General features: G+C 32.8%; 2 protein-coding genes across 2 annotated transcripts; one reads left to right on the forward strand and one right to left on the reverse strand.

The window, feature by feature from the left end:
• Positions 1-346: 346 nt before the first annotated feature.
• Positions 347-3,346, reverse strand: LOC108217111 (uncharacterized). Its single transcript, XM_017389960.2, has 7 exons — positions 3,313-3,346; positions 2,698-2,835; positions 2,553-2,605; positions 1,378-2,064; positions 961-1,266; positions 535-840; positions 347-451 (listed from the first exon to the last, which is right to left on the reverse strand). The coding sequence occupies exons 1-7, from the start codon at positions 3,344-3,346 to the stop codon at positions 347-349; spliced, it is 1,629 nt and encodes a 542-aa protein (XP_017245449.2).
• Positions 3,347-5,502: 2,156 nt separating this feature from the next.
• LOC108217112 (ubinuclein-2-like) lies at positions 5,503-15,752 on the forward strand. Its single transcript, XM_064092141.1, has 10 exons — positions 5,503-5,679; positions 7,930-8,033; positions 8,694-8,868; positions 9,897-9,990; positions 11,690-11,787; positions 11,904-11,990; positions 14,019-14,144; positions 14,299-14,391; positions 14,483-14,533; positions 15,672-15,752. The coding sequence occupies exons 1-10, from the start codon at positions 5,503-5,505 to the stop codon at positions 15,750-15,752; spliced, it is 1,086 nt and encodes a 361-aa protein (XP_063948211.1).
• The last annotated feature ends 10,773 nt before the right edge of the window (positions 15,753-26,525 follow it).

The following is a 26,525-nucleotide window of genomic DNA, read 5'->3' on the forward strand; positions in this document are numbered from 1 at the left end:
TTGACATGCATATTGGTGTAAACTTGAATGGCTGTTGTGTGTTTTAGCCTTTATTTATTTGTAGGAGAATTGTTTGTCACATGTGCGATAACTGAACATGGTTCGGAAATCGGTTTTCCTATGAATTATAAATATAATGAACATCCCTTTTTAAATTTGAGGTTCCTGAATTCCAATTTCATTGCAGAACAGAACTATGGTATCCTGAAAATATTGAAAATGGGGGCACTATGACCACTATGTTTAGCTATCGTTTTTGTGAATCAAGCATGATTTTTAGCCTGAAAATTTGACTTAATAAAATTTCAGAGCTACATTGCTACAAGATAAGCCATGACGAATAAGATCAGTGCTCTTCCTTCAACAGCTGCTTTGTCAATGGAATGTCACCTGAAAATGCATTGGTTAAAGCTGCTGTGGACTCGAACGACGCCTTCAATATCTTCAATGCCTGCACCAGTATATGAGCATTGGATTTGTTAAGAGATGGATATACTTTATCAAAGTAGGAACAAAAAAAGTATAGCCAATTACCTCTTCCATGCCAATTCTGACCACTTGTTCCTCCACATCAGATGGACAAATTTTCAGCTGTTGCATGATCGATATACTAGCAATAGCTGAAAATGGCGATACAACCAAATCATCGGTTACCATAAACATTCCATTGCTCCTGACATATTCTTCTTCGAACTTTGGGTTTTTCAGTGTCAGAGGTGTGCACTTTAGCTCATAATTACAATCAACTTTGTACTCCACTAGGCAGCCAATGTACTGTGAGTCCCTCTTGTCACTGAGGCAATAATATAGAGGAGCTTTTGCTTCATTCAAACAAAATACCTGGTTTTTGCACAAATGCAGTGGAGCCAATCGAGGATGCAGGAGCATTTCCTTCACTTCCTATGATTTTATGTAGCGCTTACTGTTTAGACTTGAAACACTTTGGTACAGATTTGATACACTGCCTACAGAAATATTCCCGCTCAATAGACGTGTGATGCTTCCTAATGGAATAGTGAGGAAGCTAAAGAGAAATTCCACAAAGTTTTTCTCTGCTAGAGCAAACAGCACTTTTTTACTTGACTTTTGAACTATAAGTTTTATAGTCATTGCATCTTCTGTTGTCTCCTTATCTCTGCAAGTCCGAGTTTCAGCTAAGGAGCCTACTTTTGATTGAATTATGGCTGGACGATCAGCGCCATTACACAAAAACACTTCAGTCAGGGGAGATTCCGATTTTAATGAACATTTGAGCACATTCAGCATCTGAACTCAACAAGCCGAGTTAATAAGATTAAGATATTTAAAATAATTTTAAACAAAAGCAAGAAAGTTATTTACTTCCCTCCTTTCTTTTTTGTTGAATAATTTACTTACCTCTTTAAAGCCAATGACTAAAGTTCTTTCTTCAACTGTGTCTAAATCTTTGACCCTGCACTTTTTAAGTAGCTCAACGGATACAGTCAGTTGTTTAGGAAATACATGCAGATCATCACTTACTATATAGTATTCGATCTCCCCAGAAAAAACTCCACCCTTATGTTGGACATTCTTGACATTTGGAGTGACAGACCCAGTTATGCCTCTATTCATTAGCTTGCCACAGCTACATCTCGTAGTACAGTAAGTGCTTAAAAATGCAGAACTATTTCGACTACAACCCCAATCTTCGCATATGAAATAGGTACCAGGAGCACTATCATCTAAGTTCAGTTTCAGTTGTAGACATTCTGCTTCTGCTGCGTTCCTTGGACTGAGGAGCATCTGCTTGCATTCATCAGACCATAAAAGCCTGGAGTCCAAATTTTTGACACTAGTGTATAATGTACTAAAGCTCCCAATCACTCTTGACTCTGACTCTAGATTATTGTTTAAGATTCTAACGATAGTCCCCATCGGTAGTGTAAGGAAACTGAACAAAGTGTCAATGAAATCGCTTCCTGCTTCGGCAAACACTACCCTGTTTCTCTCTTTCTCTACAAATAATTTTAGCTGGAACTTGACTTGTTTCATTGCATCCAAAATATCACTGTGGTTTGCTTGTGGTTCATGCTTGATGTTGTTCTGAAATTAAGATTTACATTTTTAACATGCATTGATAAGTAATTATTTGACGGCCTCAACTTTATACAGAGGTACTGTTGTAAGATCATTTTAATAAATAATTATTACACAATTGTCAAAATTGCTATAGAGTCAAACTATAAACATATTTCATAGCATGTAAACATTTATAAGTTTCCATCAACGATATATAATTAAGTATTTCAGTTTTAACGTTATGACACACAATTAGGTATAAAATAGCAATATCTCTTGCACTGCTGCATAAATAATTATTACACAATTGTGAGAAATTAATGATATAAAGTCAAACTATAAACATATTTCATAGCATGTAAACATTTATAAGTTTCCATCAACAAAATATATCTAATTATATTTAAATTCTAACGTTATGGCACACAATTAGGTATAACTTAGCAATATCTCTTGCACGGCTGCATTTTAGGTAATACCACAATATGAAAAAGGAAGAATAGATTACTGACAAGTTCAACAGGCCTCCGCGTACTTTCCAACCTAGGCATTTTCACAGATTCACCTGATGAAATCGAAGCAAACATTAGTCAGATATTAAACAACATCAAAGCAACTGAAGTAAACAAAAACAAAAATGAAAAGAAGATCTCTTACCTCTCTTAATCACATTATTGCACCGGTTGGTTTGCTTTTTGTTTTTGGTTTTTCTCTTGAGCATCTTTCCCTTGGATCTGTCATTCATCCTGACAGGTGACTTCGCCAAAAATGTATCAGGCATTTTCACAGGTTCACCTAATAAATGAAAATAAGAAGAAGAAACAGTACATCCTTTTCAAAGGTCACACATGTTTGGCATTCCAGTGTTTGATACACATGTTTCATCATAAATGACCCTTTGAACTTCTATTAATCTCTTTGGCTACTTCATAGTAGCTTATAATTAGCGCGCGGTGACATAACAAACATTGCATTTATCAATTCCATTTAGAGAAAAGTTCCTTGTAGACCACATTTATTTGTAGTCTTGTAGACTGACATCTTAGCGATTCATTGTGTATGATGTGACAGTTCTTATTAAATTTATTTTAGTACTTTTTAAATTATGTTTATTGGTTGAATATTAGATATACTGTATAAAATACGGTAGTTAAATTATTTAACAGTTACAATCACAAGCTACAATCATGGCAGCAATTGTGGTTCTATTTTTTTTGTATCTATCTCCATACTCTGCGTTAGTTATGCACTTTATGTTCCTTGGTTACCCACTTCGTTCATCACCATTTTTGATCTTCCTCTCCATTGTGTTACACCTTCATTTGTTTGTGTTAGTTCTGCACTCTATGTTCCTTGTTTGCCCACTTTGTTCATCACTGATTTTTTATCTTCTTCTCCATCATGTTGCACCTCCGTTTGTTTGCGTTAGTTTTGCACTCTATGTTCCTTGTTTGCACACTTTTTTCATCATCAATTTTTGATTTTCTTCTCCATCGTGCTGCACCTCTAGTTGACTAAAATAGATGACATGCATCTCCAAAAACAATATTATCCCAAAAAATCAAGTGGACATTCGTTTGTTCTTCAATTAAGAACCACTTTCGCTCAAGTTTAGTTTTACAAAATCAAAACTAATTAAACAAATTCTAAACATTATATGATGTATCACATATGCATATAATGAAAATGGAAGACGACCATGACAATAGTTAATTGGGATGTTCTGCAACTGATCTCTAAACATAATTGAGGTCAATGATGGCAGTCCGTCGGTGATGCTATGCTCGGAGATGTAACACTGATGCAAACCAGGGTGCTGCAGGCTAATTAAAATGATGAGATTTTTTGTAACGGGAGATTTTTATGAGATGTACGGGATAATGAGGTGTAGGGAATATACAGGATAATCCTTTTTATAGTTGTAAGAGATAGCGTCCTGCAAATCCGTATAGACTGGTGAAATTAATATTAAAACAATTATTTTATTCACTCAATGTTAGCCATTCATTAGTGTCAATGGTAGATTATTTGGTCTACAAAGACTACATGAAAGTTAGTACTATACAGAACCCAACTCATTCCATTTAATTACTTGCAAAATTCTACTTCATAGATTGATTTATCATTTAACATGATACTTTCCCGCCCACACCTTTTGGTTTTCAAAAAAATCTTGACCAATTTTTGATTAACAATTAAAAAAAATTATTTATCATTTTAGAAAATATAATCAATTTAACTAATAAAAAATCATTAATATATTTCAACTTTTAAAGTCATTAAAATGATTATTTTGCTTATTAGTTATATTTTAAAATATAGTATCATGTATGTTATGGACCATGATGGGGCTAAGTTTTGGCTGTCTAGAGTCTATCCAAGGTCTATGCGTGATGACATACGGGGTTGGTGATTTACTGTGGTAGGATGATGTCATTTGGGGTATAGTTTCTATTACGTTGTATTTTTAATTTTTAATTTAGTGTTTTGTATTTAAACAACGGCCTATATATATATACACACTTTTTTTCCTTATCCATAAAAAAATCAATTATGCCCCAAATTTTCCTAAGTTTTTGGTTTGTTCTTGTTATGGGAGATATGTTGGTGAAAAAAATGGAATGTGATCTTTTTTCAACAAGTTTTACTAAAACTGTTGTTTAATTACATATCTCATATTATATTATAATAATATATATTATTTAAAACAACTTAAACAATAAAAATAATGTGATCTTTTTTTGTTGCAAGATTCCACAACATCTCATATCCAATTAAGATAATATATACTATTTACAACAACTTGAAATATTATCAAAAATAAAATAAAACAACCTGAAACAAAAATATGTTAGATTTAGCCAACCATTTAAATAGTCAGTATTATCCGAGCACAAAGTGTTAGACATATTCTATATTTTCAAATCATTTTAACCAACACTCTTGGAGAGTATTTCTCGTGACTTTCAAAAGCTTCCATCAAATTTTTGTATTGCTAAGCTCTATGAGTCGTGTGGCTTGTAAGTGCCTGAAACTAAATTAAATTCTAGTAGTATCTTTTCTACATATTACTATATATACTATTTAAGGTAAACAAACAATAAAAAAAAGTAATAGATGACTGCAAGTTATTTTTAAAAAAAGTACAAATATGCAAACCGTTTCTCACAAAAACGTATAAGAGTCCCTAGCAAGATTTTGTACAAAAAGAAAAAAGTTGGTAGCAGCTGCGTAAACACACCAGCATCCTCATAAAAAGCCAAAGATCCAGCTAATAGTTTTGAAATTTGCAGGAAGAAGACAACTCCCTCATTTAATCTCCACGTTTCCATCTGTAACTCTCCTCATATCTATATGCACACACGTCTCTCTCTTCCCCACACTTTACTTGACAATCTTGCTCTTTTGTAGTCGGCATCTTTACTCCGATTCAGTTGCCAACTTTTACTCAATTGCTTGGTCATGGATTCAGCTGGAATCACAAATAATGATAGTGTCAGTGCTGGTGATGTGAATCAAAGGGAGAGGTTTTCTGTGGAATTGACACCCGGCCAAACGAATATCGTGTCATTAAAGAAACTAAGGCGTGAAGCTGGTGAAGTGGTGTCCGATGATTCTTTAGAAGAAGAAAACGAGGCAGTGAGTTAAACACTAGCAAGTTTGATTTTTATTCGTTACTTCTTCAAATATGTACTATGTTGTATTGGTGGTTTTCTTAAAAATTATTGTTATATGTAATAAGTAAGGTTACATGTATTTTCATTGATCTAGCTTGCGTATAAATCTATTAAATCAAGTGATTTTAAGATTGGAACACTTGTATTGTATTGTTTGTGCTTGTTTGTTTTAATTGCTAATTGAGTCTATTATCCAATTAGTATTTTGCCCAATAAAATGTCATTAGAAGGTTAACAATGAAGGTGGATGATTTGCCATATAAAATTGAGTCTACAACATCATTTATAAAGGATTAGTTACTTTTACTTGAAAGAAATCCAATATGTTTTATATAAACCTAATTCTATATGCAATTATCAATGTAGAGTATAATTCAAGTGAGTTCATCAAACCACATATATTTTTATGTTTCTAATACACACACATATATGCTTTGCGTGTGATTGATTGCTAACTAATCTTTGTTATGTAAAATTAAATGTTTCATGAAACCCATATAATTTGGGGAATTGTTCTATAACCTATTTGAATGTGTATTTATGTTGGGGTGGTTTTTACTTTGATTTTTTTCTCTATTGGATTTATCCCATCATCTTCGTCAATTGTCCTAAAAAATACTTTATCACCTATATTTTCCTTATAATTTCGCCTTCAAGTTCCTTCCTTAATTAGACTCACTAAATTAAATACCTATATTTATTATGGTTTTCTAGATCATTATTTAATAACCAACTTAGGTGATGGTTTGGTCCGTCGGAGCCATTATAACACAAAAAGATCAAAATTTATTTGAGCACAGATTTATTAATCAAACACTAGTGCCTAATTAATAAGATACTCACATTTTTCAATGCATTGTGTATTATATTTTCCACCACTTAGTTTAAATATGTAAAAATGTATAAACAAGCAGAAAACAAGTTTGTTAATGAGTAATTCGACTCGAGCTGAAGTAAAGCCTAAGGAGTTAAATTTGAGTCGAGTTCAAATAGAGTCGTCCACCAACAATTTATATGTGTTTTTTACTCGTATATTTTTTTGTCTTGCAAGTTATATCCAAATCAAATGCTAGTATATATCTAATTATGTAATCAGAAACTCACACTCGCCTAACATGTAAAGTGCACATGTTCTTTTCTTATCTGTAATTTTTGTTTTACGTCAAGTTTTAACAATAATAATTTGAATATTTTATTTTCAATTATTTGAATTATAATTTCAAATCTTAGCTGAAATCTATACAAAATTTTCAGAATTGAGTCAAGATAGATGAACGAGAGCCGAACTCGAGCTCATCCCGAACTAAATGGGTCAAGCTTTGTCTGAACCATTAAAATTAACAAAACAGGTTTCTTTTTGTTCAGATCATGTTCTTTTTGTAGAAGAATGGAGCAGAACTTACTTAAACCAGCCACCCCAAGCAGGGATAAGAAAATCGAAGACATATTTTAAAAGACTAGAGAGAAAAGAATAACATATGTCTAGTTATTACTCATCTTGTTGGAGTGACAAAATCCAAATTAAGTAGGCAATTAAGTTCACTAATACTGGGATTTTGAGGGGTGATCAAAAATAAACATGCCTGGACTTAGTCCAAAGCATTAAATGTTTGAATAATATTGAATCAATGCCATCTTAGGTAGTCCAATCAATGATATTAGATCTAGTTTATGAGCTCTTGGGATAGGTCGACTAGCAAGGTGGCTAGTTTATTGTTGTCTAAGGATAATCAAAATGACTTACGGGAAATTTGATTCATCGTTAAAGAGTCTGGTTAAAGGGAATCAAGAGCTCAAACCCATGTGTAAGTGGTTGGATTAGCAATTTGGTTGTATGGAACTCGAACCTCATTCGTACTTGGTGGGTAAATCATTCCTTTCACAGTCCCGGATAACCATATGCTTGACCATATGCTTACCCCTGATTGTTATTCTTGAATATCATTCCCGCCAACCTTCCAAAGGTCCCCTTAGTAAAGCCATGAAGCCATCGCTTGTTATTGCGTCTTTTTACAAGCAATCTATTTGTGAAGTGAGTCATTACTTCGATTAGGATTACTTGATGAATGTGTGCTATAAAGTAAATTAAATTTGTGGTGAGATTGGAAATAGAAACTCACACGATTAATTGCTTCAATTTCTCAACTGAACATTCTCCAAACCTATTTTTTAGTGGTATCATCAGGCTGATTTATTGTTTAATTATATGCAGGAAAAGTACATCTTTGCAATAGTACCAAAAAACAAACGAAGTGGTGCATTACCAAAACAGAAAAGAAGTGGTGCAGTCCCGGTCCGGGATACAGTGGCCCTAAAGTGAGATCTTTACCTCTATTAGTTAGCAGTATCAAGAAATGTATTTAAGTGTTTGTTGCTATGAAATATGTAAAGTTAAGCTGCAACATGGTTTGATGAATTTATGTGTCACGAGTACTTCATATGCTAAAACAACAGTAAAATTAATTTCCCTTGTTACTGGGTCGTTCTGGTTATTTAGTATATCCCACATTTTTTGCATATGAATTCAGGTGGGTATATGTGAAATGATGAATACAATGAGTTGAAATAGTTGAATTGGCCCGTCAATACTTTTCCAGTGCTCTGTAAAACATTTATTAACAAAATAGCTTACGAAAACATTGATATGTAATATGTATGAGATTTCTGTTCTTCATCTAGATTGCTTAAAGTCACTGTTTGTTCTGTTTTAACTATCCCATCTATAGCTAGATAGTTCCATTACCTTCCTTGATTTTTACAGATGTTTTTTTAGCTAGACTCTTGTCACCTAACCATGGTGAATCCATTTACATGTTTCCTGTTACAATTTCTCTCTAGCTCACTATGAATTGTTGCTTTGTCTACATCTTGATTCATTGATGATGTTAATTTCTTGTGTCTACCATGGTGATTTAATTATATTAGCCAAGCTGATAGCTAGTTATACTATTTGTAAACCCTATTTCTCTTCTACAGTATTGGAAAAAACAAACATTCTGAATCATCAAATCTAAAAGACCCTGTTCAGTTGGAAAACAAATCTAAAGATAAGGGAAAGAAGATTTCAAGTTCTGCAAATTTGAAATTTCAGGATGATAAGTCAACACAGCATGAACGTTCAATGAGCAAACAAGTTGAGCAAAGACTAGAGGTATTATGGAATTCCTAATTTAATACGTATATTAAATATTAATGTTTTGTCAAGTGTGTATCAATAATCTATTCAAATATGTTAGCCTTACATAAGATCTAGGTGATCGATCTGAATAGCCATTTCGTTTCTAAATATTTCATGTTCTATTAATCTTGTACACATTTATTCTGAACGGTAGATATTTATAGACCAATCTTGAAACTATCTAGGAGTTGTGCAACTTTAGTAATAAAATTATTGTTGTCATACTTTTTATCTTTGTATTGGCTGCATCAAGAACACAAATTCAAATATTTTATTAGAACACTTGGTATAAAATTGATACTAAAAAATGTAGCCAAATTTAGTTTATCAAACTTAGAAAGAGCTATTTAAGACCAAGTTCTAACCATCAATCTTAGAAAGAATTATTTAATATATACATTGTAAAGAGGAGAGAATTTTTGTATACATAGAAGCGTTTCTTTATAATAATATTGAAGTTTACAAATAATTAATACGTGCAGATAGTTAATGGCGGAAGACAAAAAGGTTTGTACTTACACATTGTAATCTTGTCATACCAGATACGATAATATTAACCTTTCCTATAAAGCGGCTACGAATTGATATGTATGTGAACAATTAAAAAATCAAATTTGAATTTATCTTTGTTAATTATGAAGATTCTTAATTTATGGAAATCGATTTAAGATATAGAAGTGAACTTGCACAATTGTCAACTATCACTTTTCCAAATTTAACGAGTAAATACCCAAATCGATCTTGCCATTCAATATTGTATTAAGTAGCTGAAGACTTTTCATTCGATTGTGAATTAGATTTTCGTTGTATTGATATTAATAGAATTCTTAAATCAACTTTAGCTTAACTTCTATAAATTTAGGGTCTCATTACTGTTTTTCTCTGGTTTGATGGTTCACAAATATTTATGCGGCAAGCTTTAAGTGGACTTGTTCTTCCATGGAAAATTATTTGCTTTGATCAGTTTATGTCATCAATGATATTTCCTATAAATTCGGCAGAGAACAACAGCAGAGCACTTGACAGAAGCACCTAAATCAGGTGATGATGGTCTTGACAGGTCAATCTTGCAGCTAGAGAACTTGGTTAAACTTTGTGAGTTTCCCTCTTTTCTTTCTTAACTAGTTGTTTACACTTGGAGTATACACTTGGAGTATTTTTGTTACTTTTATATATAGAGTGACCGACACTTTGCACCCAAGAAGTTTAGGCGCTTTTTTGATTTGGTCTCAAACAATTTTTTTCTTCAACACACACCCAAATGTTAGAAAGCGCTTCGATATGCACCCTTTGACCATCTTCCGTCAAGTTGACTGTTAAAGTTAATAGATGTGGGGTTTACACTTTGCACCCCATAAGTTTAATTTTCTTTTCATGAATATTCTGAAACAAAGCACCTGAAAAAAAGATCACCTTACTGCTTTCTGTTTATGCAGCACTTCCTGTACTTGAATTGTGTATTAATCATTTAGAATTACTACTATTATACCATTTGTCCGTTCAAAGAAATTGCAACACAGCAGCCGTGATACTAACACCTAGATAGGTAATTTTGCAAGTAAGTACCTCAACCATGTCATCAGTCCTATTATCATATGGTGATGAGACACCACATACACAGGAGATCTTTGGCCTACTCTCTCTTTCTGAATCTAACTCATACTCTTCTTCCAGCATGCATCTGAACCAAATAGTAGAATGTGTGAATGAAAGGATCATTTAAACAGAGTGGAACAAGAAATAAAAGAATCGAAGGAAAGACCATGTGTAATTGTTTGTAATTAACCTACAGTTTTTCTTAAAATATATGTTATTTTCCATTCAATCAATAGACAGTGGTATCTACTTATATCAAGTAAATAATAGAACTCACGCGTAAACGTCATCAATAGCTTTCACTACATTTTTATTTCCATCAACCCTTGCTGCGGCACTAGATGAGGCACTGGAAAAACTGAGGAACGCATAAGCAAAAACTTTAATCTAAGATATTTGTAAAAAAAGTAATAGAAAAATTTAAAGAAGAACAAAAAGAAATCAATATGCATCTTTTAATATAAGTTATTAGAGGTCGCTGATAATGTTGAGTGGATTACAGAGGCAATCAATTGACTTAGTATAACTCTGGAGTATAGTTTGTTTCTTTAGATATGGGTTGAGAAGATTCTTTACAGAAGAAAGTGAAAACTTCTACAACCCTCTAATGCAACACCGAAAGCCACATGAGAGGTGAGCAACATCAATATATAATTTAAAACAACGATTGGGAGTGGAGTCTAAAGGTATTTTGATCACTTACAAAAGCAGTTATGAGAATGATAAAGTAATGAGCATGCAGCTAACCTTGTTCAGAATTAAGCAAATCTAATATCCTGGCTAGAAGGTCCTGCATATCATAAAATAAAAAAATTGGATTAACATAAACAGCTAGCCATGCATATGCAAAATTATTAGTTCTTGAACACTAAAGTACCATAAACACAGTAATTATGGAAGTACACCTATAAAAAGGAAAGCAATATATCTTGGCAACAACAGAAAATAAACACACCTGAAAAAAATTAAACTTATGGGGTGCAAAGCGTAAACCCCACATCTGTTAATTTTAATGGTCAACTTGACAGAAGATGGTCAAAGGGGTGCATATCGAACCGCTTTTTAAACATTCGGGTGCTTATTCAAGAAAAAAATTGTTTGAGACCAAATCGAAAAAACGCCTAAACTTCTGGGGTGCAAAGTGTCAATCACTCTTATATATATATAGGCTAAAGGGATAGTTATGTTTCATCTACAGCAAAGGCACCACTTACACATGTGCAAGGGCCGGATGCTATAGAAAAACAATTGTCTCCTGAGCTCAAACAGAATCTTGCAGAAGTTGCTAGGTCAACGGTATGGAAATTTATTTTGAGTATGCTTGAGTATTCAACAGTTTATTTCATGTTACTTATCTCAAAGTACATAATTTGTTGCAACTTCTTGTGCCATATCCGTTGGGGAAATTGTAGCAACTAATTGAGGGGGAAATATCTCAAGAATTGATAAATCGTCTCATGGGCATTCTTGGAAATCACATCAAGCGCAAAACTTTGAAGGTACTCATTGATCAGTAAATAATCTTTTGACCTTTGGTCTTTTCTTTAGATACTTTTTAGATATGCACGAATGCAGATAAGATATTTATATATTTTGTTAATAAGTCAAATGTCTAAGGTACCAAACACAAAAATCCTAAAATTTTAGTTATGATAATATAATATTTTTATTTAATAATTATTATTGTACTTCAATGAATAGACTTTTCATATTGGCGAGGAGCATAATTTTGTAACTATCTGTTTTAATTTTTAAGCTCAACTTTAATTTATGAAACAACTCTATAAATCTCTATTACGTTTTAGAATATAAACAAATAAAGAGCTCCTTTTGATATTATTAGCCAAATACATTTTAATACAAAATTAGATTCAACTTTTGTCTTTCACAAGATTGTCATAAATACGAAAGATGTTGTGATAACACTGTTATGAAAAACGCATACTCGACTGAGAATGAAGCCACATCACCAACGTAATTATTCATTTTAATTTTTAAAATATAAATAATTTAATTTTAAAAAAATTATTTAAATGGTGCCTTGACAAGCTCATAAGCTAGTAGTAAAAAAATGAGTTGCAGAGGATTCATAGTAACCATTTTTGGTATGCCAAAATATTAATTAGGACTCCAAACAGGCTTCGGTCTAAATAATAATTTTGTATTGGGAGAATGGAATGAAATATTGTAATGAGTGAAAATAATAGATGCAATAAGGAATGGTACAGGGAATGAAATTTTTTTTTACATTTAATCATTAAGACTTTCGAATCTCATTTCATTCTATCAAAATTTAATCCATCTCCATTCCAAGCTTGCTAAACACAACATAACTGTAGACACCTGTATAAAATGTTGAGGAGGAAAGAAATTAGTGGGGAGGGTGACCGGAAGGGTGTAAATTTCTAGCTTTATTAAATCTAATGGAATCTAATTTTTATTCTCAACAAATTCTGAATAAAAATTTGTTTAAATGAGGATATTAATATTGAATTCACTGACATAACAACTTGAATTTAATTTAAATTTATTATAAAAATCATCAATGTTCGTATATAAATAGACCATGAGTTGGTCTTATGATCCTTAGAAAAAATAGGTGGGTGAGGAAAGAAAAAGATTAGATAGAAACATAATTGATTGTCATACGCTTAATACAAAGCATAATTGTTCGTGGTCTTAACAATGGCTATGTTTCAACAGATTTTTGTAGTGGTAGGGGTGTTGTTGAATTTGTTGTGTTTTCTCATCCTCCTACATACTACACTAAATATTTATCATGTCTTTAGATAAAAAAAAAATAACAAACTTTGGAAGGGAAAAATAAAATTTGTGATGAGGATACTTACACTACAAGAAAAGCGGACAAAATCGACCGATCACGGTGGTTGCACATTTCCGACCGACTTACCGATCAAACCGACGTCGGTCAGAAAAGATGGGGTCATTTACGACCACCATCACCGACCACCGTAAATCGGTCGGTTATAAGTGGTGTGGGTCCCGTTTACTAATTTTAACCACCGTATCAATTCAGTTTCATTGTTAAATCTAACTTCTGGTGGGAGGCATCAACTTTGGAAGTCCTGCACATGGTTGCACTTTATGTCTTCCAATTAGGCCGTTCAGTCTCTAAATATTTGATTTCAGATATTATTTTAGATGCTTACGATATTAAAGGATTAATACAGTAATACTAATTTAGGGAATAGATATCCTCATAATATATCCTAATTGGCTTATTATAGATAAAATTGAAGAACATTCTAAATATTGGCTCCACATAAAACATATAATGCAAATTTACTATTATACCTACAAAACATATATTTAAAGTAATTGACACTTGTAAAGAGAGGTGTACCACATTTAGAATTGGCAAACGATGTGTTGATGTAGAATTGATAAAAAAAAAATTGGTGACTTAGTGTGCATATATTTTCTACTTTCTTACAAACGTCAAAATCGATCCTTCTGTAGTGACTTTTGTTTCTGTGTTTTTTGCTCGAATTGTCTTTCATTTACAGAAAATATTGAAGGAAATGATACTTGAGGACCTATATGCTAGAAAAACAAAATGCAGTGATTTCAAACAGACTAAGAAGGATTTGGTCGAAATGATCAGACATCAGGCTCCCTCTTCGAACGTCAAGGTAGGTTGTAAGTTGATATTATGCAAAGAAGACTCTAATAAGACATCCACATGTGCAGTCATATATCCTGTGATACAGTATTCTAGTCATCTGATAATTAACCTTTCGCTCATAATAGTAACTAGCTTGATTGAAGATGACTAATGACTTGCAGGAATTTTCTACTTCTGAACATAGCACAGGCACATATGGTATGGGCCATCAGTTAGAGGATAAGTTATTTGATGTGTATGACACATTTTGTCAGGTACAAGTTCTAGAAAAATATATAATAACAAGCACAGGGACTTGGAAAGATATTAGCAATGATAATGACATTATTTATTTTGCGGTAGCAGGGTTCTTATAAAGATATGGCTCCCTCTTTGATCAGAAAGCTGTATGTGGAGGTAGACAACGCTATTAATCGATCTTCTGATAATTTATTTTTTTGAATAAATCTTTTGATAATCTTCTTCAGTTTTTTCCCTTTTTGGCATAATTCTCATGCATAACTGGTGAGATATTGTGATTTCAGACATCTTGTGTAGTGTATGCTTTATTTTGCTTACGAATAAAAATGACTACATTCCTTATTTCAAAATGTGTTGGAAATCTCTAAATATTAACATGTTTATGAAATCAAGATTCAAAGTATCCTGTTTACTTCAAAAGATAGGTATGTAAAGAAGCTGATAAAGATCTGAGCAAATGCAGTAAAAGAAATCATAACAAATTGGTTAGAAGTGAATATCTGATCTGCCAATTTCTCAACCCCTTCAAATAAGTTGCAACTATAACCAAGCTTGTAGTCGGCCCCGTGACCTATCTGTCAATTATAAATTACAACTAAAATATGTCTCTAGGTGCAACTTTTTTGAGGGTTCAATTTTATAATTTTATCAACTTCTGTTTCTGTGGTCCAAGACTTTTGATGAGTTTTACTTTCGGATGGATCAGTTCTAAAATTATTCAACTCTTTGGAAAGTAATTTGATGTGGATGTCTGTATGTAGATCGCTATCACATATAAATAGAAAAGATTAAAATTTTATTTTAGGTGTTTATGGTTCTTACTGGTTTTCTATCCATCAGCTTTCATTTGCCATTTTACTAAAGGATATCAAGCAAATTATCCTTGCCTCAGACTTCATTTGGTAAATGAATTGCTGAAAAGATGACTTAAAGCAGGTCACACTTTCTGAATGGTTTTTCGAATTGGAAGTTCAGTATAATCTTGTTATTTCAGTTTTTAAGTGTAGCATATTTTCCACCAATCTGGCTTTGTATATAATCTAAATATTACTCAGCAGATTTGCTTGCTTTATTTTTTAAATTGGTATCTTCATGATCTGTACTAATAGGTTGAGTCCTTCATGCTTTACAGTTAGCAGAATTGTGGCCCAAAGATACCATGGACCCGAATCAAATACGGGAAGCAATTTGGCGAGCTAGGGGACGTATATAGAATGGTACTTGACAACAAGGAAGTTTGATGTTCATTTTTTTTTTTATGTATTGCATGTCATTATTGACTCTTATGCTCCAGATAATATCTCGAGTTCTTCAGGCTGTTGGCCATTGGTTCAAACTGGAGTTGTCACCAATGACACCTGCAGTAAAGACGTAGTCTGCCATTTGTTAATTCAATCAAGTTACACATCAATAAAATCATCATTGTCTTGGTTTTCCCATTTGACAACATATGAAAATATGTCATCATATGACAGAGGAGTAGTCTACAAAATCGAGAACTTGAGGAGATCTATAATGTATGCTCAAAGCAAAAAAAAAATATTATAAACAGAAAAATATTTTAACTAGATAAAGCTGAAATTATATTAGGAAAAGAGAACCGCAAAAGACAATCGTAGTAATATTTGTCATATCTTACTAGAACCGATAATAAATTTCTTTTTTCAACCACAAAATATTTTTCAAGTCTGTTACTTGTATTCCAAGTGGTGAAACCTCGTTTCCTTTAAAAAAATGTGTTGAAAACGGATTGTTAGCAAATATATGAAAATGCTAATGACAAACGATGTAGCAGTCTCAGTATAATTATGCTTTTTTTTACCGTCATTCACATGTCGGTGGAATAGACTATAATGCTTTTTTGGTAAGCTTCAGCTATTCCTGCAATTTTCGTGCAATATTTCTAGTTCTTAGATAATTTTTGTTGCATATCCCCACGGATAAAATACTAAAAAGAATTGGTCTCCACATTTTTCACAAAAAACTACTAATTATGTATAACTTAAAGGTAATGTGCACTTTGTGTACCTGTACTTCGATCGTGACACCAGTTTCAGTATTGGAGTTTAAAAAAATTAATTGAAATACCTAACATTAAAATTTGTTACACAATGTGGAATTCCGTCTATCCTAATTAACTCTGTTACATTTTTTTGGGATATTAGGGTCTTTTCATTCGTCTAACTACTCTCGAGCCTATTTAATAGAGCAGACAACCCCGATATTATGCAATCTTAAGATATATCCTAATTTTTCTATTATTAACACCCACACTAAATAATGAATTATTAGGATTTACTAGAAGACTGTGTAATATTTTATGACTGTCTACTCTATTAAATAATCGAGACCCTGGATGAACGGAATCGTACATTATGTGAGGATTTTCAAAACTTGGTATTCCAATTGACTGTTTTAAACTCTAATATTGAAAGTGGTTTCACCTCCAAAAGAGTGGTCCCTAAAGTGCTCTTTATCATAAATTAAATAGCTGCCTCCATATATTATTTAGCTTGTAAAAAGTGAAATTCATCCCAAACTTTTGAATCTGGCTGAGCAATGTGTAGCAATAATATTTCTCAGATGAGAAATTAGGAACCTAAGATATATCTCGGCTCTGTTCCTGAGATATGTTACAAAACTTGGCGCATTCCCTCTCCACTTCACCGTTCTCTTTTTCATTCCTTTAATTTAATGCTCTTGATTTCACATCCACAAAAACGAAAAAGTAAGGTGTATCCTTCCACAAAAGTGAAATGGATTTCCTCTATCCATGTTTTTACTTGTTTCTGATATGAAAATTAGATTGAAATCTTAAGTTTGGAAAATAAAGCAACTCCACTTGTACACTCTGAAAACAGATGATCAACCCAAATGAATCTGAGCTTTGATTATCATGCTTGGTTATAAATTATAATAATTCCGTTTCTTTAATCTTAAAATCAGAACTTATTTTTACATCAGGCGACCAAGTGGGAGGAAAATAAAATAGATTACCACATAAAAATAGATTACCATATAAAAGATTACAGTGAGCAGTTGCAGAATGAAAAGACGCAGTATTATATCATATCTCAGGAAAGGAGCCAGCGATATATCTGATGTTGCATTTTATCCAAAGCACCGCAGATTTTAATGATCACAAAAGGATACAATATCAGCATATTCAAGTTACAGTATGTACTTCTACTTCTCTACCTTCGCCTTCTTTAATAATTCCTTGGACTTCGGCTCGTCTGGTGAAGTTTTCACTTTTGATTTATCGATAGAGAGTACTTGAGGCCATTGGTTAAAACTGATGTAGATGTCAGAGATGCCCACGACAAATTTAGAGCCTGCACAAAAATGATTTTAGAGTGCAAGTTTAAAACATATGTTATGCATTAATTTAGTCATACCTCTTCCATGCCAATATTCATCACCTGTTCCTCAATATCACGCGGAGCCACATTTAATCTTTGGAAATACGAGAAACAAGACATCGATGATAATATTGTAACAACCAAGTCATCTGTCACCTTAAACTTTGTTGATCCTCTTACAAATCCTCTTTCATCCTTTGGACTTTAAAATGTCAATTCTCTCGGAACCTGCTCTTTAGAGTCTGAATAAATTAGAATATTAGATAGTATTGTACTCTCCATAGACAATAGTTTTGTTCCAAGTCATTTTTTGAAGTTGTTTCTTCAGTAAGAGGAAATATATGATCACCATAAAGAGAGTGCATAGATAATTTAGGATTAAGTAGCATTTCCTTATGTGATTTTAAGTATTCACGAACACTCAACTCTGCTACACTCTGATATATATTTTCGATGCTTAATAATAATTTATGATCGTTATTAAACATACTAATGGCTTTCCCAACAGGAATAGTGAGGAGGCAGACTATGAGCTAACTATATCTTCTTAACCGACTTCTGCACAGATACCTTAACTGTCATCTTCTTCTCATCAGTATCCTCTGTCCCAATTCGAGCCTGAATGACTGGAACTGGTGACTTGGTACACTTTCTGAAATATATCTCTAACAGAGGAGTCTTGGACAAGAATGAGCACTTAAGCAGATCACGAATCTGTTCAGAATAAACAACTATTTAGAAACTATAGTAAGAAGAAGATGTATCTCTAAAAAGAATTTGTACAATCATGGCTATTTTGTTATACCTCATTGGAACGAGTTGTAATGTATTTTCTCCTAAAACAGGTACCGAACATGGTGGGTGCAAGTAAAAGAAAAAACCTTTCTACACTTCTCAAATTATTGCATGAAATCTTTCTTGACATCCTGCGAGTTGTTACCAATGTTCCGACAAGTGCATGGCAGATCGTATCCACTGCTCCTTGCACTTGTAGACAATTTTCAGCATGAGCCAACTTGAGGAGAGTGCGTGTGTCCTGGTAAAGAAATTCATCAACAAGCAAATCGCATTTGTGGTCAATGAACAAAGCCAACTTGAGGAGAGTGCGTGTGTCCTGGTTAAGAAATTCATCAACAAACAAATCGCATTTGTGGTCAATGAACAAACCTATTCATTGACAAGGAATGCCATCTGTTTGTTGATGAATTTCTCAAAAAAGACACACACACTCTCCTCAAGTTGGCTAACGCTGCAAATTGTCTACAAGTGCAAGGAGAAGTGGATACGATCTGCCATGCACTTGCTCGGAACATTGGTAACAACTCACAGGATGTGAAGAAAGATTTCATGAAATATTTTGAGAAGTGTAGAAAGGTTTTTCTTTTACTTGCACCCACCATATATGTCCAGTGCCTTGTTTTTGGATAACATGTTCCCTCTCCCATTTAAAGGGAGAATTGTTGCCATTAGGTAGACAAATGGGGTTGCCCCTTAAAAAACCAAATCCACGGTTCAATAAATGGCATATCATGGGGAAAAACCAGCAAAGATCATATTCTAATTCTATATTGTCTCGACCGCGGTTTGAAGCCATAGTGTGCGCACTTTGTTGCCTGCAAGTAAAAAACCATCTCAAACCAGTAACTCATCAAAATATATAACAAGACCAACAACTTATGCTAATTTTCCCATAAAACTTCAATCGATATAGTAGTTTGAGGAATAATTCATGTAGTGCACAAAATGCTTGGCATATTGGTCATATGTTCTTAAAGACCCATACACTAGTGTCAAATCTAATCATTTTAAACATATATAAACTAAGGATAACAAAAAACAAGCCTAATTTATATAATTATACTTATTAACTAAGGATATCAAAACCACCCATATAATTAAATCGTTGAATCACGATTTAAAATTTCATTTACTCAACCTTTATTAAAATATATTACAGTTTAATATGGTTATATTTTGTAGATTTTAAGATGAATAAGAATATTAATGAATATGATACTATTTAAAATATTCAAAAATTATATTCAATATGAATGACTATAGTCAATTATGAATAAGATTATATTCAGAACATTTTGAAATGAATTATTACTCTAGCTTTGTAATATATTTACCCACTTTCAAAAATAATTTTTTAAATTATAAAAGAATATTTTTAAAATCACTCAAAATTTAGTTGGCTCTTACCACTAAAGATTGAACAAAGACTATAAATTTTAAATTAAGAGAGTATAATATTATAATTAGTTTCATTCTTAAAATTAAATTTCATATATGCACCTAGTCTAAATAAATAAGAAATGTACAATCTTATTGATCAAATCAAAGGACATAAAAAGATAAGAATATTATTCATGAAAATAAATTGAAAAGTTCAAGTGAAATAATGTGAACAATGTTGTTATCTCCTATTCCCTCTATATTTTTTCCACTTTTGACAATTTTTTTTTAAGAGTGACTTGAATATTTGATAACCTTGTTCATTCAACAAATCATATTATATAATTAAATATATTTGCCAGATGTTTATATTATAATAATACTTCATATAGATATGAAAATGAATTATATATCATTTTTCCATGAATTTTTTATATATGCACCCATGATTAATGGTTTCAAAGCAAGATAATGTTAATAAATCCAATAAAAAGTTGTTCCTTAATAGGATAAAAATATTCATGCCAAATTTAATAATTAATTAAAAACTTGAGAATTTACCAAGTATACTAACTTTTGGATATTTATTTGCAAATATATTTTTTTTGATAAAATAAAATTTCATTAATAAACTGAATCCTTCAAAACAGTCTCACCAAACCAGCAGGCCAGAGAGACGACAAATCAACGTGGCAATTAACTAAACATGGTAGTCTAGCAAACCCATGGGCTACCCTATTAGCTTGATTCCTAACAAAATGAAGAGAAGTATCTACCAATTCTTCAAGTAACAGCTTGCTCTGCTCGATGACTTCTCCCACTTCTAGCAAATTTTCGGACTTATTGACAACTCCATTCACTACAAGCTGCAATGAGTCCGATTCTAGTTCAACTTCCTGGTTCACAAACTGCATAGATTTGATCCAGGAGAGAGCTTCCCGAACTCCTATGGCCTCTGCTTCAAAAACACTAGCTGCAGTCTCAAAACAACTTGTCCGACCTGCCAAGAATTCCCCATCATGATTCCTTAATACCATTCCTACCTTGAATGTATCAGCGTCTGAAACAAAAGACAGGTCCACGTTAACTTTTAGAACATCAGCGGCCGGGGGAATCCACCTGGAGATTGTTGACAGACATGTTGATTACCTGGGAAGCACGGGTGCGGGTGCGGGTGCGGGAGTGCGCGGTGCGGGGATACGGGAATTCGGCAAATTTCTAAAAATGGGGATACGGGTGCGGCGGGATACGGCAAATAATAAAATATTAAAAAATATATATTTATATATATATATATATATATATATAAATTAACAAAACTAAATATAAAACATCAAATATCTAATTATAAGAAGTAGCTCACTTGCATATTTATATGTTATTTAATTAAAACAAATAACTAAGCATTGTTGCTTTAACAACAGCCAAGCCGGTATCACAAACTGAAGCAGCCAAGCCCAAATCCAATACAAAGCCCAAGCCCAATATTAATATTATCACTACGACCAACACTCTGATATACATACAGTAACGTAAATATATATACACGCAGTCGGGGGAGCGTTTTATAATTCATCAGAATCACAGCTGCTCGTCGGAATGGAGTCGCTTCTCGTCGGAACGGAGTCGCCGCCCGCCGGATATTGTCCTTCCCGCACCGCATCTCCCGTATCCCCAAGTATCGGTCACCGAGATTCGCCGCCACGCCACCTGGCAGCGGGGTGCGCGCACCGCTGCGCACCCCCGCACGGTGCGCGCACCCCGCTGCGCACCCCCGCACGGTGCGCGCACCCCGCTGCGATTCTTTGGCAGTCCGGCGTATCCCTGCTTCACAGTTGATTACTTATATGTACAGCCCCTTTAACACTTGCAACCGCAGACTTCCATTCTTCAACATGACTGAAGCTGTGACCCATAGCAATGGCGGCAGAGACTGACTTGTCCTCCCATACTCGTTTATTCCTCCAAAACCAAATGCCCCAGAGCACAATACAAATTTTAGTGATCTCCTCTCCACCAGCAGTAGACAGTTGAGGGGGACGGAGGAAGTATGTTTTGAAATATGTGTTTGCTAAATATATGCTCGTATATTTATTTTCCATTATCAAGAATGAATAAAGATAATAGTAGTGTTCTTCGTGAAGAATTACTTTTGGATAGTATTTTATGAAAAGAGACATGGAGATATCCTTGCCTGTAGTGGTTCTAAGTTGTGGAAGTATGTTGTGAAAAGAAAAAAAACGAATCTTCATGATCTAAAATCATTTGAGTTAGAGCATAATCATGAAACCATAAACATAAAAGAGATTTGTCTTGAATAAATACATTTAAGAACTCCATTAGTAACAGACGGGGAGAAGCCCAAAAATAAATCCATACTGGCTTGCCCACGACAAGAACAGACAATATCATACTAATATGGAGTTGAGTGGGTGTCAACCCAAGTCTCAAGTCCAACATTATAAATATGAAGAAGAATTTTATTAGCAAGAGGGGAGGCTTAATAGTAAATCTATATTATCTTTTGTAATTATGTAACAGAAATGTGTCTACAAGAAATAGTGACCCATTAAAAAAAGCCCAAAACACAAGAGGGACAATATTATTAGTTTAATGTAAAGTAATGGATATATAATATGTTGTCTGTTGATAAGTTTAAGAGAAATCTTTTCTTTCCTAACTAAAAATGTTTAGGGGAATGAATTATATTTGTGCATATCACGGTATGAATGAGGAGACCAAAGTAAATATTTATCTCATTTAATCAATTAAATAACTTAGTTGTAAGACCATATTTGGTTATGGTTCAACTTCTGGCATTCTCACTAATCTTTTAAACTATATGTTTCAAACCTCTACTTTTTTCTTGTTTAATTGCTATAAATAGTATTCTAATATTAAATCCCACAACAAATGCATAAGATATCCACCAATCCACCACCAGTTAGTCCAAAAGAGCTATAAAATTCGAATATATTAGTTATCTTCTTGTATTTATAAAGGCCAAAACACTATCTAAGTAGCGGACTTTGAATGTTATAAATAGCTAACTCATTGGTAGACGTCCTGGTCCAGCCGAAAAACTAATGTCAAATTTTTTTTAAAAAAATATGTTACATGGGTCTTAAAAGTATATATAAATATAATTGACAGAAAAGTACATGTGAGAGTATGATAACCTTCAAATTGTCTACACAGACCACCAATTATACTCAGCACTCTGTAAGAAGAAAGTAATAATTATAATATATGTACTTCTTCACAACCAATTTCGGCCAATTCTATTGTCAATATATGAACTTCAACTTCTAAAGCATCCGCTCATAAGTCATTCTCATGAGGTGTTGACATAGAAAGATTACTTTTCATGAGGCAGAGTAGTCTTGTCCTGGAATTCAAAACACAATTGTCACACATAAAGATTTTGTTTGTAAAGGTGACACCATAGTTTAAAATAGTAAAGATACAACAGTTCTTAGAGAATTTATTTCAGTAGCAAATGTGTCGATGAATTTATAAACTAAATTTTGGAATCATGTGAAAGCCTGATTAGCAATAACGGTGAAATATGGTAAATGGTATGATTGCAATAATTTATCATGCTAGAGTCAGAAACTAATGGTGTAATAAACTCAATCAAAATAAAGAGTGAAAAAAGGAAAAATTATTCCATTTGGGGTTATACATTCCTCATCTCATCATGCAGAAGCATATTGAGAGTTACATGTTTCATGTTAAAAGATTAAAACTAATTTTAAAGTAATACAACACTTATAACTTGTACTATATAGTTATTTTATCATTGAATTGACCTTTGGAAACAAGATAAAAATATTGAGAAAAATAATTTTAATGAATTAATACCCTCCCCACAAACTTAACATATAAGTATAGCTATATCAAAAAAACTTCTTAAGGACTAGACTAGCTTAGCAATTTTCATGAAAATTGCTATAAAAATCAAAGTTTTATAACAAATTTGTACCTTATGAGTTCCTTTATTCCATCCGTAAGAACGAGCCTTTTTTTGGGACAAACGATACTAGTTAGTCGCCGTTTAAATGCCTCCACTTCCCTGAACATGGCGAGAGCATGCAAGGGGTTAAAACTAAAAGTAAATGAGGTAAAATATAAATAGCAACAAAGTAACACTCACATAGTTTTGACCGCATGGTACACTATTATTGTTACTTTTGACAAGCATAAGGAGAACACCATAACATCATCAAGAATAATTGGAAATGATATTTTTTTTTTTGAAATATAAAATACATGTGAGAAGATGCAATATATATAGAATTCTAACAAGTAAAACCTAGGAAATATTAACAAGGACTAAATTATGGATGTGAGCTTGTTTTCCTTATGTAGTGGTTGAAAATAAATGCGAGAATTGAGTAATAAAGCTTGAAATCTAGACTTGAGTTTGATGCGCGTTGTGCAAAAAGTTTCATCCAGCAATGAAAGCAGGTTTTTATGAGTACAGTGCAGACTTTTTTAGTTAATAAGAGTATATAGTTCTTAAGTACCTTTATAAAACTAGTGTCCTGAACATATCTTTGCATGACATTTCTTACAAGCATACTATTATCTTTTACTATGTATTCTCCTTAAATGAGAACTATATGCTTACACACATTGCCTTGAAAGTTGAACCCACCCTTCGAATCATTTTTTTATTATAACAAACTCATTATGAGGCCAGTTTTTCCCAGAGATATATTATACATAGCAGAGGGGCGAAAAGATTCTTATAATTAAAAATGATTACAAATATTAATGATCCATATATTACAAATATTATTGTCCCAAGTCATAAATATTAATGTTAGGCACCATCATTCATGGATTGTTATAAGATTTTGTAAAGTATAAAAACTCCGCCGCACTCATACCTAGCACTAATACCTATCTTCATATCAAAAGCAAAAATACAAGTAGCAAACATTCCAAAATTCTTGCATGTCATTTGATGATATTATTATCTATAATACTCTATATCTCATAGCTAGAATCCTGGTAGTTAGTAATGGGAGGAGGTATGTGATGGTGGTAACTAGTCGCTAGTTGTGATATGTTATGGAGGTAAATTGTGGTGGCTATTAGTGATAGTAGGTGATAGTAGGTCCATTATAGCAGTACTAATGAAGATAATGATCATATTTGTGGTATATGTGTGTATTTTTTTAATTATTTGAGAGATAAGTTATGTATAAGATATTGATTTGTCATGTACTATAGCCGGTGGTTTTTAAAAATTGGTCAGGTTTAGTTTATAGACTAATTTGGTTTATGTTGGACTAACACTTTGTATATCTATATATAGACACACACATATCTATATTATATAATTAAATCTTCGGTTTGTAGTCATGCATTAACGGTGGATCACTTGAATAATTTATTAGAGAATTGGCCACCCAAAAGACCCTTGTGAAAAATGAAAAAAACACTTTTAACACCGTTGATCACTTTTGAAAAAAGTAAATAGTGCTATTTTAAAAAATACTAAAGCAACATGCAGTGCTTCTAATGATTGATATCATGTAAGAAAACAAAAGAGTTAATAGTCAAACCTATCATCACCAGTGTCACCCTCAACATTAAAGCTCTCAATTTGAGTGCTCAACAGATTTAATGAATCAGTAGTTGTACCACTATGGTTTGCAAAAGAGGAAGCATGTATGTCCTGTAAAGAGTGTGAATATACAAATCATTACATACTAAGAATCAACCCTCGAAGTATATCAGGCAACAAACAACACAGTACATTATTAGGAAGAAGTTCAAGAAATATCCAGCAATATCAAATTGAACATTATGTAGCTCACCTCTTCACCGTTGTCAGGGACATTTTTTGTAGCCGATGCTACAGATGAAGGAATGACACTATCAGAAGAATTTTTGAATTTATCCTTCCCTTTCTTACTATTCTTTTTCTTCTTCCTCTTCAAAGTGCCAATCCCCTTGGTATCTGCCATTATAATGTATTAAAAATTTGACGATGGCAATTTAAAAAACAAAAGCGCCATGCATCTAAAACTACAATAAGCAACAGTAGTGTATTAAGAAATTTAAAAGAAACTGAAAACTGCCATTAAACCCTATACAAACTATAAAAGTGGCTTATTACTTTCTACTCCAAAAATCAAAAGATAAATGCATCTAAATTGTAGATATCATTTTAGGATGTATTAGCTACTTTGACAATCTAGACACACTTGAGGATGAGTGCTTGTATGTATTAATACAAATCATTTTAGGATGTCTTAGTTACTTTGAAAATGTAGACAAACTTGAGGAGGAGCTCAAGTTGAGACAGAAGCTCAAGAATGACTAATATAAAATATGTGAAAAGGTTGATTTGCGTTTATCCAAGAGGATATAAGACACACATGCTAAATTAGTTATAAAGAATAAAGATACCTCCATCTCCCCCATTGATAAAAGCAATGAGGTCATCAACTGAACGTTCTTCATGCCTATGAGCTTCGTCTTTTCCCTCCGCTTTCTATCAAACCAACAATATCAACATAAAATAATAAAAGACTCGTAAATATAGATATTAAGAAACATATTCAAGTTGTAAATATGAATTTTGCTAATCA

This window comes from Daucus carota, chromosome 4 (genome assembly GCF_001625215.2).
Source record: "Daucus carota subsp. sativus chromosome 4, DH1 v3.0, whole genome shotgun sequence".
Taxonomy (NCBI): Eukaryota; Viridiplantae; Streptophyta; class Magnoliopsida; order Apiales; family Apiaceae; genus Daucus; species Daucus carota.

What these genes read in the sequence shown, in the direction of transcription:
- LOC108217112 (XM_064092141.1), top strand. Translation starts at nt 5,503, where the DNA reads ATGGATTCAGCTGGAATCACAAATAATGATAGTGTCAGTGCTGGTGAT. An exon ending in CGGGATACAGTGGCCCTAAA is followed by an intron (nt 8,034 to 8,693) that starts GTGAGATCTTTA and finishes TCTCTTCTACAG; the next exon opens with TATTGGAAAAAACAAACATT. An exon ending in TCAAGCGCAAAACTTTGAAG is followed by an intron (nt 11,991 to 14,018) that starts GTACTCATTGAT and finishes TTTCATTTACAG; the next exon opens with AAAATATTGAAGGAAATGAT.
- LOC108217111 (XM_017389960.2), bottom strand. Translation starts at nt 3,346, where the DNA reads ATGGAGAGGAAGATCAAAAATGGTGATGAACGAA. An exon ending in CAAAAATGGTGATGAACGAA is followed by an intron (nt 2,836 to 3,312) that starts GTGGGTAACCAA and finishes TTCATTTATTAG; the next exon opens with GTGAACCTGTGAAAATGCCT. An exon ending in TAGTCATTGGCTTTAAAGAG is followed by an intron (nt 1,267 to 1,377) that starts GTAAGTAAATTA and finishes TGTTGAGTTCAG; the next exon opens with ATGCTGAATGTGCTCAAATG.